Below are 15,426 nucleotides of genomic sequence, written 5' to 3' on the forward strand. Positions count from 1 at the left end.
AACACTCTCTCAGATTCTAGGGACCCACAAACTGAAAAAAAACAAGAATATTGTCCTAACTAAACCTAATGAAACACCACTGCATCCCACTGACACAGCTAACAAGATAAACGACTTCTTCTCAACCATAGGTTCTAATCTCGCCAATAAAATCCCACGTACCAATGTCCATGCCGGGGACTACCTAGATGGGAATTTCCCAAATTCCTTCTATCTTGCTCCAGCGGAGCCCACGGAAATCACCGAGATTATAAAGTCACTTAAAAATAACTCAGGGAATCTGTCTCATGTCCCACCATTATTGTACAAGAGAGCGGCCCATGTCCTCTCGCATGCTATCTCATTACTTTTTAACAAGTCACTAGAAACTAGCACCTTCCCGAAACTACTCAAGACGGCAAGGGTTACACCATTACATAAAGGTGGTGACCCTACAGATTTAAACAACTATAGGCCAATATCAAACTTACCATTGCTATCCAAAATCTTTGAGAAACTCGTGCACAGGAGACTATATTCATTTATAACGGCACAAAACATACTCAACCCCTGCCAATTTGGATTCAGGAAAAATAAAAGCACTAACGATGCAATCATGAAAATGCTAGATCTGCTTTACACAGCATTGGGAAATAAGGAATATCCACTAGGAATTTTTATTGACCTAAGAAAAGCTTTTGGCACAGTAGACCAGGGCATCCTACTCCACAAACTTGACCATTATGGTATAAGAGGCCATGCGCTTGCATATTTCAAATCTTACCTTACTAATAGGTATCAGTATGTCACCATTAAAGACACAGCATCAACAACACAGCCACTTGATACTGGAGTTCCGCAGGGAAGTGTCCTTGGTCCCCTGCTCTTCCTCATATACATCAATGATCTTCCAAACGTATCTCAACACCTGAACCCCATTCTCTTTGCTGACGACACGACTTATGTCATCTCTCACCCTAATCTTGCCACCCTCAACACTATTGTTAATGAGGAGCTGATCAAAATATCGACGAAAAAGCGAGGGACCACTGTACTTACACAAGCAGTGTGTTTACATTACGTAATCTTTATTATTTAAATCCATCGTGTTCTGTATATTTTCAGGGCTTAGTGTACGGGAGTTATACAACACACTAGGTGGCAGTATCTTTCATCGCATGATGCATCACCTCCTTATTGGTCGACAAGTCATCTTGAGAGGTTCATCTACAAAAATAATATCTGCCTTAATTCATTCATTACAGGTGAGGCTTTTGCTGATAGTTTTCTTTGTTATTAAATTGCACTGTATGTTATTTTATATATAATCTATGTATGGCTTTTTATATATAATCTATGTATGGTATGGCAGTGTAATTATTATAATCAGGGGAAAACACTAAACTCATAAATGTCTCATAGTGCCTGGGGAATCAGAGACAGTCAGGTTCAATAAAAGCAGGGCAGGGCAACTTCCTTGTATGAAGTCCCCCCATCCTCCTCACTGGCATCACTACACTTCCTGTGAGGTGTGACATTATGTATAATTGATTACTACTTAACAGAGTTTCAGATTGAAATGTACAGTATGTAATAAGAATTTCATAATATTGTGACAGTAACAAAGGTCTTGTTGCATGGGGTGAGAACCAATTTCCTATATAGGATAGAAAAGTAATACTATAGAATACAAAAGGATAAATATTTTTATTGTCACTTTCTTTTCATACATTTTATATTCACCATCATGGGGGAGTGCTAAACCCATAGGATTATACAGTGCATGTGGGGAGGGAGGGTGGAAGGTATTCAGGCTCAATTCAGGGAACTGGAGCACAGATACAATTCCCTAGATCAGGAGCCTCTCACCAGCGTCAAGGAACCTCCCTCGAGGGGACACCGTCATCACAGAAAACTAGTACTGTATTGTTCTCCCACTTTCTGGTTAATACTCCAGGGATATTTGCAGTTTTGAACTGTAGTATCAGTGCCTCTCTGGCATGAGTGATAGTGAAAGTGTTTTGTTTTTTTTGGGCCACCTTGGCTTAGTGGGAAATGGCCAATGTGTTAAAAAAAATCCAGAACAGTATCTCAGCTGCTTTATTGTCTCTAAAACAAATTGCAAGTGTCCAGAACTGCCACATATGCATTTCTGAACACAAATATGTCAGCAGAATTGACCACTTGAACAACACCTATGTTTCTCACAGAAACGACCATAATGCCTTGATCATTTACAGTGTCATATGATTGTCAGGGAAGACACTTCAGAATGCAGGATCCTGGAATCATCACTAATCAGTATGTTAAACAACTTTAACATAGCCGAACCTCTTGCCTGGAAACTTCTTGATTGCTATCCTTTTCCTAGTCAGTGGCATCATAAGGGGGGAGGGTGCCCTGGGTGACACCATTTAGTCTCTCACATAATCTCTCCTGTTAATACTACACAAGCATATTACAGAGAATGAACATTGAAACAGGCCTTCTCTATCCAGCCTCCAATAGAAATATTTGTCTAACCTATTTTTATGTTACCCAAGTAATAACTTTTACATCCTTTTACTCATGTGCAAGTTAATTGTTCTACCATATTTTATTACTACTACTACAACTTATATCACTACTACTACTACTACCACTAGTATTGCACCTCACTTTGAGCCTACATATACCCTCTGTGTCCATGTACTGTTTGTAATGGCTTGACAAAGCTCCTGGAGAGCGAAACATTGCCACAATAAAAATGTCACATTAGTTGCACTTGTGTCCTTTTACTTTACATATTGTCGGTAATTCTACCAACATTATTACAAACTTAGTCCTCAAGACCACATGATACAGGGAGACCATCTTAAGTGCCTTCAGGCACTTAGGGTAAGGTAAGACTTTGGACATTAAATTACAGAAGGTGCCTTCAACGTGGCATACTTTAATGACCATGACTGTGTATGCCCTAGGTAGTAGGTTGGTAGACAGCAACCACCAAGGGAGGTACTACCATCCTGCCAAGTGAGTATAAAATGGAAGCCTGTAGTTGTTTTATATAATGGTAGGATTGTTGGTGTCTTTTTCCTGTCTCGTAAACAGTCAACATTTCAGGTACGTCTTGCTACTTCTACTTGCACTTAGGTCACACTACATATCCATGTACAAACATATATATACACACACCCCTCTCGGTTTTCTTCTCTTTTGTTACTAGTTCTTGTTCTTGTTTATTTCCTCTTTATCTCCATGGGGAAGTGGAACAGAATACTTCCTCTGTAAGCCATGCATGTTGTAAGAAGCAACTAAAATGCCAGGAGCAAGGGGTTAGTAACCCCTTCTCCTGTATACATTACTAAATTTATAAAGAGAAACTTTTGTTTTTCTTTTTTGGGCCACCCTGCCTTGGTGGGATATGGCTGGTGCATTGAAAGAAGAGAAGAAGAACGGTATGCACATTCTCTCTCCCCAGGTAGATCTTTTGGTGACTTGATAAAGTCCACTGTGTGGCCAAAGCATTACCAGTGAAGAATTGCATTCTACTGCTTTTGTGTGTTTATCCATCTGACCAGTACTGTTTGATACTGTTTTTCATGCATTTCTGTCAATATTTTTCATTACACATTTTTGCCACATTCCAAATTAGCTTTTTTTTTTTTTCTTATTTTTTACACTTTGAATTTAAATTGTTTTCTTCACTTTATCACTGATGAACATGACCATACTATCTTACCACACCTTTCTTAATGTGTTTGTCTCTAATGCTTTAAATTAATTGTCATGCTCAACTGTTCCTTCAAGCAGCACTTTAGCTGGAGTCCTTCATATCTTGATTACTTACCTTGGACTTTCATTTTACCATCCATTCAGCTTATCTGTCTCTGGTCTAACCTTTGTTTGCAAAAATTCCTCTCTAACATGTATCATATTATTAAGGTATACAATACCAACAAGCTACATGATGAGATACATGATGATATACACTTGGAAGGTCCTGGAGGGATTGTTACCAAACCCGCACATGAAAATCACTCCCTACGAAAGCAAAAGACTTGGCAGGAGATGCAACATTCCTCCAATGAAAAGCAGGGTTGCAACGAGTACATTGAGAGACAAAACAATAAGTGTCTGGGGTCCAAGACTGTTCAACTGCCTCCCAGCCTACATAAGGGGGATTACCAATAGACCCCTGGCTGTTTGTAAGAAGGCACTCCTGCCATCATACTCCACCAATTTTCAAAAGTCTGAATCTGCTCACCATTAAGAACATCCATACTTATTCATGTGCCTACTACATACACAGAACAATACATGCAAATATAAACCCTCCACTCAAACTTCTCCTCACCAACCTTAGCAGGACACATGACCACAACACAAGACACAGATCTCTTCTTGATATACCTCATGTCCATATCACACTGTAAAAACTCGATGCACATAAAGGGCCCCAAAATTTGGAATTCATTACCAGAAGATACTACAGTAACCCAGTCTGAAAATCAATTTAAGACTCTTCTCAAAAGCCACTTAATCACCCTAGACTAAATGCTAAATACTCAGTACACACATACTTATGTATTCCCACATCATAATTTCAACAATTACTTTGAGCCTTTTATCCATTGTTGACAGGAATATAATTGAATCATTGTTTTCACAAAAAGCATTTTTGAATCATTGTTTTCACAAAAAGCATTTTATGAATATCTTCTTTCAACACACCGGCTGTATCCCACCGAGGCGGGGTGGCCCAAAAGGAAAAACAAAAGTTTCTCCTTTTACATTTAGTAATATATACAGGAGAAGGGGTTACTTGCCCCTTGCTCCTGGCATTTTAGTTGCCTCTTACAACACGCATGGCTTACGGAGGAAGAATTCTGTTCCACTTCCCCATGGAGATAAGAGGAAATAAACAAGAACAAGAACTAGAAAGAAAATAGCAGAAAACCCAGAGGGTGTGTATATATATGCTTGCACATGTATGTGTTGTGTGACCTAAGTGTAAGTAGAAGTAGCAAGACGTACCTGTAATCTTGCATATTTATGAGACAGACAAAAGACACCAGCAATCCTACCATCATGTAAAACAATTACAGGCTTTCATTTCACACTCACTTGGCAGGACGGTAGTACCCCCCTGGGTGGTTGCTGTCTACCAACCTACTACCTATAATTTTTTTTTTAATATATGAATATATATTTTGTCTTATATAAATTAGATTCACTTATAATTAATAATCTACTGTACAACTATGATATAATTAATAATCTACTGTACAACTATGATATAATTAATAATCTACTGTACAACTATGATATAATTAATAATCTACTGTACAACTATGATATAATTAATATTCTACGGTACAACTGTGACATAATTCTTAGTGTTAAGTAGTCTGTAAGCCAATAATGTTAAGTCGGCCCATAATGCCTAAGCATAACAGAGGCTCTCTTTGCATTGCAACCCATTATTGTAAATACAAAATCTCAATGTACTATTTGCAAAGACATAAATAAATAAATAAATAAAGTCAGTACCTGACCAACCGGGCTGTGGTTCATACGTCAGCTTGCGTGTGGCCAGTAGTAACAGCCTGGTTGATCAGACCCTGATCCACCGTGAGACCTGGTCTCAGACCGAGCTGTGGGGGCGTTGACCCCCGAAACCTTCTCCAGGTAAATTCCAGGTAAGTTGATGAATAAGACATGTTTGCAACACTAGGGTTCATTTACAGTGGACCCCCGCATAGCGACCTTAATCCGTGCAAGAGGGCTGGCTGTTATGCGAAATGTTCGGTATGCGAATGAATTTTCCCCATAAGAAATAATGGAAATCAAATTAATCCGTGCAAGACACCCAAAAGTATGAAAAAAAAATTTTTTACCACATGAAATGTTAATTTTAATACACACAAACTGAAAAAGGCATGCACAATTACATGACACTTACTTTTATTGAAGATCTGGTGATGATTGATGGGATGGGAGGAGGGGAGAGAGAGTGTTAGTATTTAGAAGGGGAATCCCCTTCCATTAAGACTTGAGGTGTCGAGTCCTTTTCTGGGGTTACTTCCTTTCTTCTTTTAATGCCACTAGGACCAGCTTCAGAGTCACTGGACTTCTTTCGCACAACATATCTGTCCATAGTGGCCTGTACCTCTCGTTCCTTTATGACTTCCCTAAAGTGTTTCACAACATTGTCAGTGTAATAGTCACCAGCACGGCTTGCAATAGCTGTGTGAGGGTGATTTTCATCCATGAAGGTTTGCACTTCAAGCCACTTTGCACAGATTTCCTTAATCTTTGTAGTAGGCAATTTCTTCAATTTCTCTCTCCCCTCCTTCGAACCAGTTTCCTCAGGTCTGGCCTCTTGCTGTTGAAGTTGATCTATCAGCTCATCAGTGGTTAGTTCTTCATTGTCCTCCTCCACCAACTCTTCCACATCATCCCCACTAACCTCCAACCCTAAGGACTTTCCCAATGCCACAATGGATTCCTCAACTGGCATAATCCTCTCAGGGTTAGCCTCAAACCCTTCAAAATCCCTTTTGTCTACACATTCTGGCCACAGTTTCTTCCAAGCAGAGTTCAAGGTCTTCTTAGTCACTTCCTCCCAAGCCTTACCTATAAGGTTTATACAATTGAGGATATTAAAGTGATCTCTCCAAAAGTCTCTTAGAGTCAGTTGAGTTTCTGAGGTCACTACAAAGCACCTTTCAAACAGAGCTTTTGTGTACAGTTTTTTGAAGTTTGCAATAACCTGCTGGTCCATGGGCTGCAGGAGAGGAGTGGTATTAGGAGGCAAAAACTTCACCTTAATGAATTTCATGTCCCCATAAAGTCGCTCTGCCACGTCTGTAGGATGACCAGGGGCATTGTCTAACACCAGGAGACACTTAAGTTCTAATTTCTTTTCAGTTAGGTAATCTTTCACATTGGGGGCAAATGCATGGTGTAACCAGTCATAGAAAAAGTCCCTAGTGACCCATGCCTTACTGTTTGCCCTCCACAGCACACACAAATTCTCCTTGAGGACATTCTTTTGCCTGAACGCTCTGGGAGTTTCAGAGTGATACACTAATAAAGGCTTTACTTTGCAATCACCAGTAGCATTGGAACACATCAACAGAGTAAGCCTGTCTTTCATAGGCTTATGTCCTGGGAGTGCCTTTTCCTCCTGAGTAATGTAGGTCCTGCTTGGCATTTTCTTCCAAAACAGGCCTGTTTCATCACAATTAAACACTTGTTCAGGTTTCAGTCCTTCACTGTCTATGTACTCCTTGAATTCCTGCACATATTTTTCAGCTGCTTTGTGGTCCAAACTGGCAGCCTCACCATGCCTTATCACACTATGTATGCCACTACGCTTCTTAAATCTCTCAAACCAACCTTTGCTGGCCTTAAATTCACTCACTTCATCACTAGTTGCAGGCATTTTTTTAATTAAATCCTCATGCAACTTCCTAGCCTTTTCGCTTATGATCGCTTGAGAAACGCTATCTCCTGCTAGCTGTTTTTCATTTATCCACACCAATAAGAGTCTCTCAACATCTTCCATCACTTGCGATCTCTGTTTCGAAAACACAGTTAAACCTTTGGCAAGAACAGCTTCCTTGATTGCCTTTCTGTTGCCCACAGTAGTAGAGATGGTTGATTTGGGTTTCTTGTACAACCTGACCAGGTCGGTGACACGCACTCCACTTTCATACTTATCAATGATCTCTTTCTTCATCTCTATTGGAATTCTCACCCTTATTGCTGTAGGGTTGGAACTAGAAGCTTTCTTGGGGCCCATGGTCACTTATTTTCCAGATAAAGCACCGAAAACACTGTAATAATACGAAATATTCTGATTGTATGCTTGGGTGTTATATTGCTGAAACGTTTGGGCAGTCAAGATACCCAGGTGTTGCAAGCATCATTTAATACATAGTACTGTATTCCATTAATACCTCTTGTGTGCTGAATTTACACCCTTCTCTAATACTCTTTGTTTTTACTTCCTCATAACCACATCCATAAGCAAGTTTATTAAGGTATACACAAATACAGTTACACATAGATTATCATACATAGCATATGTATGTGTAGAGAACCTAGGATAACCCAGACAACTCAGACAAAGTGGCTTATTTCCATTGGGGTCCATTTAATACCTTATTATAGTATAAAGGAGATAATATTTTTATTATTTTTATTTTATTATCACACTGGCCGATTCCCACCAAGGCAGGGTGGCCCGAAAAAGAAAAACTTTCACCATCATTCACTCCATCACTGTCTTGCCAGAAGGGTGCTTTACACTACAGTTTTTAAACTGCAACATTAACACCCCTCCTTCAGAGTGCAGGCACTGTACTTCCCATCTTCTTTCAACGTACCAGCCGTACCCCACTGAGGTGGGGTGGCCCAAAAGAAAAAACGAAAGTTTCGCCTTTTAAATTAAGTAATATATACAGGAGAAGGGGTTACTAGCCCTATAAAGAAGATATACTAGGAATAAGGTAAAATGAGTTATTTAAGTTTACATGTGTGTGTTAGCTAAAAATATAAAAAATCATTCTCCTCCCTTTCTGTCACTACATTCATTAGCACCTTTTGGCTCTCTTCTTGAATGGGTTTGTGCTGTGACTGGCTTTGACATGTGCAGTCTGTTCCATTCCTTTATTGCTGTACAATAAAAGGTGTTTGAAGCCTGGCCACTTACTGTGGGTAGTACGAAGTTGTGCTCTCTCCCCCTAGTATTATGATTGCTTTGGTTCCCAACCTTGACAAAATTGGCAGCAAGATATTCTGGACACTGTTTGTGAGCAATTTTATAAACTTGATTTAACTTAATTGTTTTACTCTGTCTTCAACATTCACCATATCCAATTGTTGTAATTCATTCTGGCCTACATGCTCTCTTGGATCCAGGTCCAGGATGAATCTTATCATTTTATTCTGGATGATTTGCAGTCTGTTTCAGTTTTTTGTCAAAGCAGAGTACCATGAAGAGCAAGTGTAGTCCATATGACATTGTATAAGGGCTAGACATAGGGTTCTGTGAGCCTCAGTAGGTAGACACTGTGCTCGTCTGTAGAGGAACTTCAGCCTGGCATTTACTTTCTTTATTACACTGTTCCCTATCAATTCAAAGGGGATTCCCAGATATTTTACTGAGAAAACTGAAGTGATGGCTCAAGAAATCGTAATGACACGATTGCAAACAAACCATACCCCCGGCCGGGATTGAACCCGCGGTCATAGAGTCTCAAAACTCCAGCCCGTCACGTTAGCCACTAGACCAGCTAGCCACAATAAGATTCATCCAACTAGGTATATTTCTACACCATAGGAAGGTTAGCACAGGCACCACTGTGACCACAAATGCATTTGTGGTCACAGTGGTGCCTGTGCTAACTGGTGCTAGTTGGTCTAGTGGCTAACGCGACGGGCTGGAGTTTTGAGACTCTATGACCGCGGGTTCAATCCCGGCCGGGGGTATGGTCTGAAGTGATGGGTTCCTCATTACACCAGACATTAGAATTATTTACCCTTCTCAGTTTGTTTCGTGCCAAAGAGTATGGCTTCCGTTTTCCCGAGGTGTAATAATAGTTTGTTGTCTACTAACCATTTGCTGCAGGATTCCAGTTCCACTGTTATTACATTAGCTATATCTTGTGGGTGTTTACTTAACACTAACAGAGCACTATCATCCACATACAGTAGGAGTTTGCACTTGACACTGATGGGCATGTTGTTTACATAACATAGGAATAATAAGGGACCCAGGATACTGCCTTAGGGAACTCCACATGCTATTGGCAGGGGTTCTGATTTTGTTTTGTTGATTTTGACAGTTTGTTTCCTGTTGCTAAGATAGGATGTTTCCTGTTACTAAGATGTATACATAAAATATATAGGCACATTAATATAGGCCTACACCATTAACACTTATGGATCACCTCTAAAAAAATTTACAAATACAGTGCATTAAATTTTATACCTAATTCTATATATCTAAAGGAACTACATTAGTAGGAAAATGAAAGGTTGGGAAAATGAGAGAAAATACAATTTTCCATGACATAAGTTTGGTGATTGCTGATTAAACATAATGTAATATAATATGTAGCTACAGTATATTGATATTTATTTTTTAATTTCAGCCATTGCTCCCGAAGCACTGCTACAAGGCAATACAATTTTCTCCACATTATATTGCTGGTACATCCTGTAACATACTGGGCCTTCAGTCATTGGTAAATATACCACAAGCTGTCTTAGAAACTGGTAATTTGTGCCTTATTGAAATAATTTCCAAAAAAGAAAATTCTGACATACAAGATACGTATAATAAAACAAATTTGCCAAGAACTTCATCCGTAATAAATTTTAATGTAAAAAATAAAGAGCTAGAGACTGCAGATAATATCAAGCCAGGAAATACAGAGGCAACTGAAGCAGAGGATATTGTTGAGAGCATCAAGAAATTTACGTTTAAGGTAAAGTGTTGCATAGTTTTTTCATAAAACTCCTGTATGCAGTTTTGTGATTTTTTGCATGATGTATCAAAAGTTACAGTAAGAAAATTAACTTTTTTACATGCAAACAAAATTAAATGTTAAAACTGCAAGGGGTTAGTACTTAATTTGATGATGATGATAATAGTAATAATAGTAATTCTAGGTAGGAGGTTGATAAGACAGCACCCACCCAGGGAGGTACTACCATCCTGCCAAGCGAGTGTAAAACGGAAGCCTGTAATTGTTTTCCATGATGGTAGGATTGCTGGTGTCTTTTTTTCTGTCTCATAAACATGTAAGATTTCAGGTACGTCTTGCTACTTCTTCTTACACTTAGGTCACACTACGCATACATGTACAAGCATATATATACACACCCCTCTGGGTTTTCTTCTATTTTCTTTCTAGTTCTTGTTCTTGTTTATTTCCTCTTACCTCCATGGGGAAGTGGAACAGAATTCTTCCTCCGTAAGCCATGCGTGTTGTAAGAGGTGACTAAAGTGCCGGGAGCAAGGGGCTAGTAACCCCTTCTCCTGTACAAATTACTAAATTTAAAAAGAAAAACTTTCGTTCTTCTTTTTGGGCCACCCTGCCTTGGTGGGATATGGGGTAGGGGTCGTCCTTGAAAAGGTTGGAGGGAGGGGGTAAAGAAGGTGTTGTGGGCGAGAGGTTTGGACTTCCAGCAAGCGTGCGTGAGCGTGTTAGATAGGAGTGAATGGAGACGAATGGTATTTGGGACCTGAAGATCTGTTGGAGTGTGAGTAGGGTAATATTTAGTGAAGGGATTCAGGGAAACCGCTTATTTTTATGTAGCCGGACTTGAGTCCTGGAAATGGGAAGTACAATGCCTGCACTCTAAAGGAGGGGTTTGGGATATTGGCAGTTTGGAGGGATATATTGTGTATTTTTATACGTATATACTTCTAAACTTGTATTCTGAGCACCTCTGCAAAAACAGTGATTATGTGTGAGTGAGGTGAAAGTGTTGAATGATGATGAAAGTATTTTCTTTTTGGGTCACCCTGCCTCGGTGGGAGATGGCCGACTTGTTAAAAAAAAAAAAATAATAATAATAATAATAATAGATGGGGAAGTGTAGTGCCTGCACTCTAAAGGAGGGGTTTGGGATATTTGCTATTTGGAGGGATATCTGAAATGTCGATCTGTGCATTTCTGGCAAGACAGTAACAGTGTGAATGATGGTGAAAGTGCTTCTTTATCGATTCATCCAGCCTCCATAGGTGACGGCAGTCGTGTTAAAAAAATAACACTAATAATAAATACTAGTCTTGTAAATAAATACTAAAATATTTTTATATCATAGGGCTTTGTAGCATATCTTATCTTGCACTGATCTTGTCAGGATGCTACTTGTGCTCTTAGAGTAATTTCTGTGCACTTTATAGGGGAAATGGGCAGTTTTTTGCTCAAAGTCAATAGAACAGAAGACATACTAGTGAAATAGCTGGATTTTGGTTGAATTGACCAATGGAATTGGCTTAAACAGGACTCAAAGTGGGCAAATTGTGACCAGACCACCAGCTTTGCGCATACATGATTCCTCGGGTCTTTTCCATCAAATTTTACCATTTATGTCATAACCTTCACAAAAAAAATTCTCCACCATTTCAGAAAAAATGTTTTATTCTTTGAAAAGTTGTGACACTGTCGGGCTTTTAATTTTGGAGGTCGTAACAGTGAAAGGGTTAATGTAACAATATAAGAAGGAAGGTGAATTATATGAAAATCAACCTGCTACCCTCAGAGGTGTAAGGAAATTCTACTATTGCACCTGGTGGCCTCACACAAAGTGTGAGGCAAAGACACATACAGCTGCACCTGCCATCCTCACATATGTGAACCAGAGATGCTCTCACTATTTTACAGTGTCACAAAAAATGGTGTAACCCACAGTTTGGTCATATAAGAAGTCATCTTTGGAAGAATGCTTTAGCTTTAATTTTCCTTTACAATTATGGCTCCTTTTATGCTAAAATTTTTGAGATTCTGTAGGACCTCTTAAAATACTACTACTCATTTGCAGACATTGAGAACGTGGACTGTTATCTTCTAAGTAGCGTCTTTTCTTTGCCAGTGGATAACAGTCCTGCTAGAAATTCACTGGCACATGAGGCATCTGATAATGCTGGATTATTTCATGTAAACAATATATGTAAATGTATTTTGCTTTCATGTAAGTTTAAAAGTGTATGGATGTACTTGCTTTTACTGTTTGATGATTTTTTTAGTACAGTAATACATTTTAACAGTGTTCTTTTCTCTGTGCTTTTATCTTATGTTTCTAAATTGTTCTTTTATTTATTTCTGAAGATCACAGACGAGGGTTCTTTGCCTTCTCGACCACCGCAAGTTTTAAATCGCATTGAGTCAGCAGTCTGCAATTCTACAATAACACCATCTGCATTAATGATCTACATATCAACAGTTATTTATGAGTGGATCAATAAGGTAAGACAACATAACAGATAAAATATGTTAAGAATTCAAGTATAGCACCATGGTTGCTCTCTTTCAGTTTTACACTTAGCCATACACTTGCTAGTTTAAATGTGAAACTGGTCAAGTGATTGGTGTCATATCTAAAATGAAACTGGCATGAAGTTTGATATAAAAATCAAGGATAATTATCAAAGCCTTACTGCAAAACCCAGGTTAGTATCGCACATTGTGCCATTTGTAAACATCTTATCCCTTAAGGCAGTGGTATTCATTGCGTGGCTTGCGAGCCGCTGGCGGCTCGCGATGACTCAATTCACGGCTCTCAAAAAATATATAAATTAATTAATAAAAAAAATATATAGAAAAATAATTTTTCAAGTAAGATACATATTTTCATGAGGCGAGATGGAAAACGAAGTCACAGTAAGAGATAACATTCTAACATCCCTACCCTAGTCGTACAGAAATCATACGTGTCCACTACGGGAAACTGATCAGGGACACATCTAGCTCTAGCCGTCGGTGGTCTCGCTGAATCAGTTGAGTTCAAACTTTCGGGGGAGACTGGACGTATTTCGTTACTCTTGGAGATTTGTGTTTGAAAATAGGCAACAGATATTTGAGACTGCAGCAACATATATGAAAGTAACGACTTAACTGTTGCTGCTTGTGGAAGCTAGCTGCGATGATCTAGTTTTACTTGAAACCAAAGTGCAGTCAAGTAGTGTCCGTTATGATGGATCGATTTGTGGTTAAACAAAAACGCAATAGTGATGAACAGCCATCCCAGACCCGACCAGTAGAAAAGGAGCATTAAGTAAGTTTGGTCTCTATTTTGCTATTAATAACAAGATATGCAGGCTAATATTACCATGTCTAATTTTTCTCATTTACTATATTGCACTAGCAGCTCAGTACTACTTAATTTAGTTGAGTTACACTAACTTGCAGTAGCTGCGGCTCTCTCAATCAATGTGTTTAACCGAAGTGGCTCTCTTGCAAAAATTAGTGAATAACACTGCCTTAAGACATAAACAGCATCATGTTCATGGAAGTTATTCCTGGTCTAGGCATTGTGGAGGTAGAGGAAATAATGAAGGCAACCAAATGTTAAAATAAAAACTCAGAGTATAATTGGGTTATTTGGCTAATAATTAAGATTTACCAACAATTAGAGTAACTCTTCTCTTTTTAGATGTCGTTATTGCTACATTAACACTCATTCTTGAATGAGTGACCACATCTAGAAATTCCCTGATAAATAACCTACAGACACACATTATTACTAACAGCTAATAGTTTGACTACCACATTCTTGCAACAAATCAGTCTGTGCCTTAACACAAAGGGTATATTTTTATTTATACAATCAGGTTTTTGTATAGCCTCTCTTATAATATTGTTTATTCTAAACCCATAGGGGTCATATAGTGCTACAAAATGAGAGATAATTAGGCTTGATCCAAAGGAATGGGATGGTAGCTTCAGTTCTTTGAATCAAGAGCCCTTCAGCATTGTGGCACCTCCCTTGAAAGTGTACATGGGTAGAGCTAGCTCATGTACCATCTTCTGTATTTAGTCTTATTGTATTGTTTTTTTTAAATAATGTTTTTATATAAGTTACACCACCTACCCTTTTTAAAGTTAGGACTTTTTCTTGTCAATTATTTTTTTCAGTCTTGAATTGGTATTGTCTTATCCAACTTCCCTGTATCATAACTGCCTATTTTAGTTTCAGAAATAGAGATATGCTTGTGGTGTCCCATCTTGGGCATTTATTTCTTTATAATTTTTAAATTTCTATAGTTAGTTAATAGAAAGAGTTGAAGGTAGGAAAGAAGTTGGATTTAGAGAGAACTTTTAACAGTGAAAAGTGAAATGCAACTGTGTACATAGCAACAGTTGTAATAGTTGACATTTTCAGATTATATTATTGAAGTGCTAAACAGAGTACAGAATAGAGTAAAGATAATTTAATACTGAGCTATTGGTGTCAATGTCCTGTTTACTCTCACAAAACTAAACTTTAATATTGATAGTTACAACCTTTCAAGAAAAATTCATGCTGTATGACATAACTTAGTGATAGAAAGCAAATTTAAGTCTGTATTTAATTCATCAGATTGGGATTTATTTAATCCTGAACTTCTTAACACACCAGAAATGAAATACTGTAAGTGATAGTGTAAACCTGTAATGATGCAGTTTTGCTGTGAATTGCTTTAGTCCAGAAAGAATTATGAGGGTAGCCAAAGATGGTGCTGCATGAAGTGCACACTTACTGTATATTGTTTACGCTATGGTTGTTGGTGATCCTTTGATTTTGTGCGATTCTTAGCATATATAACTGACATTTAACCCTAGCTGTGGCTAGGGTTAATAGCCTTAGTAACTTGTCAATAGCTATGGGTGTTGACAGGTTCATCGAGTTGTCATGTGAATTTATCAACGGGCTAGAACAACATTCCTTCATGATGGAAAGAGA

The 15,426-nt window shown here is 38.5% G+C and overlaps 1 protein-coding gene across 1 annotated transcript in view; it reads left to right on the plus strand.

Annotated features, from left to right (window-relative positions):
• The window catches only part of BHD (folliculin), a 37,939-nt gene that overhangs the window by 20,220 nt on the left and 2,293 nt on the right, over positions 1 to 15,426 (plus strand). Inside the window, exons 9-11 of the mRNA XM_053781113.2 lie at positions 1,105 to 1,244; positions 10,125 to 10,460; positions 12,813 to 12,950. Coding sequence (XP_053637088.1) covers positions 1,105 to 1,244; positions 10,125 to 10,460; positions 12,813 to 12,950 — 614 coding nt within the window. The remainder of the gene's footprint in view (positions 1 to 1,104; positions 1,245 to 10,124; positions 10,461 to 12,812; positions 12,951 to 15,426) is intronic.

Source organism: Cherax quadricarinatus, chromosome 15, assembly GCF_038502225.1.
Source record: "Cherax quadricarinatus isolate ZL_2023a chromosome 15, ASM3850222v1, whole genome shotgun sequence".
Taxonomy (NCBI): domain Eukaryota; kingdom Metazoa; phylum Arthropoda; class Malacostraca; order Decapoda; family Parastacidae; genus Cherax; species Cherax quadricarinatus.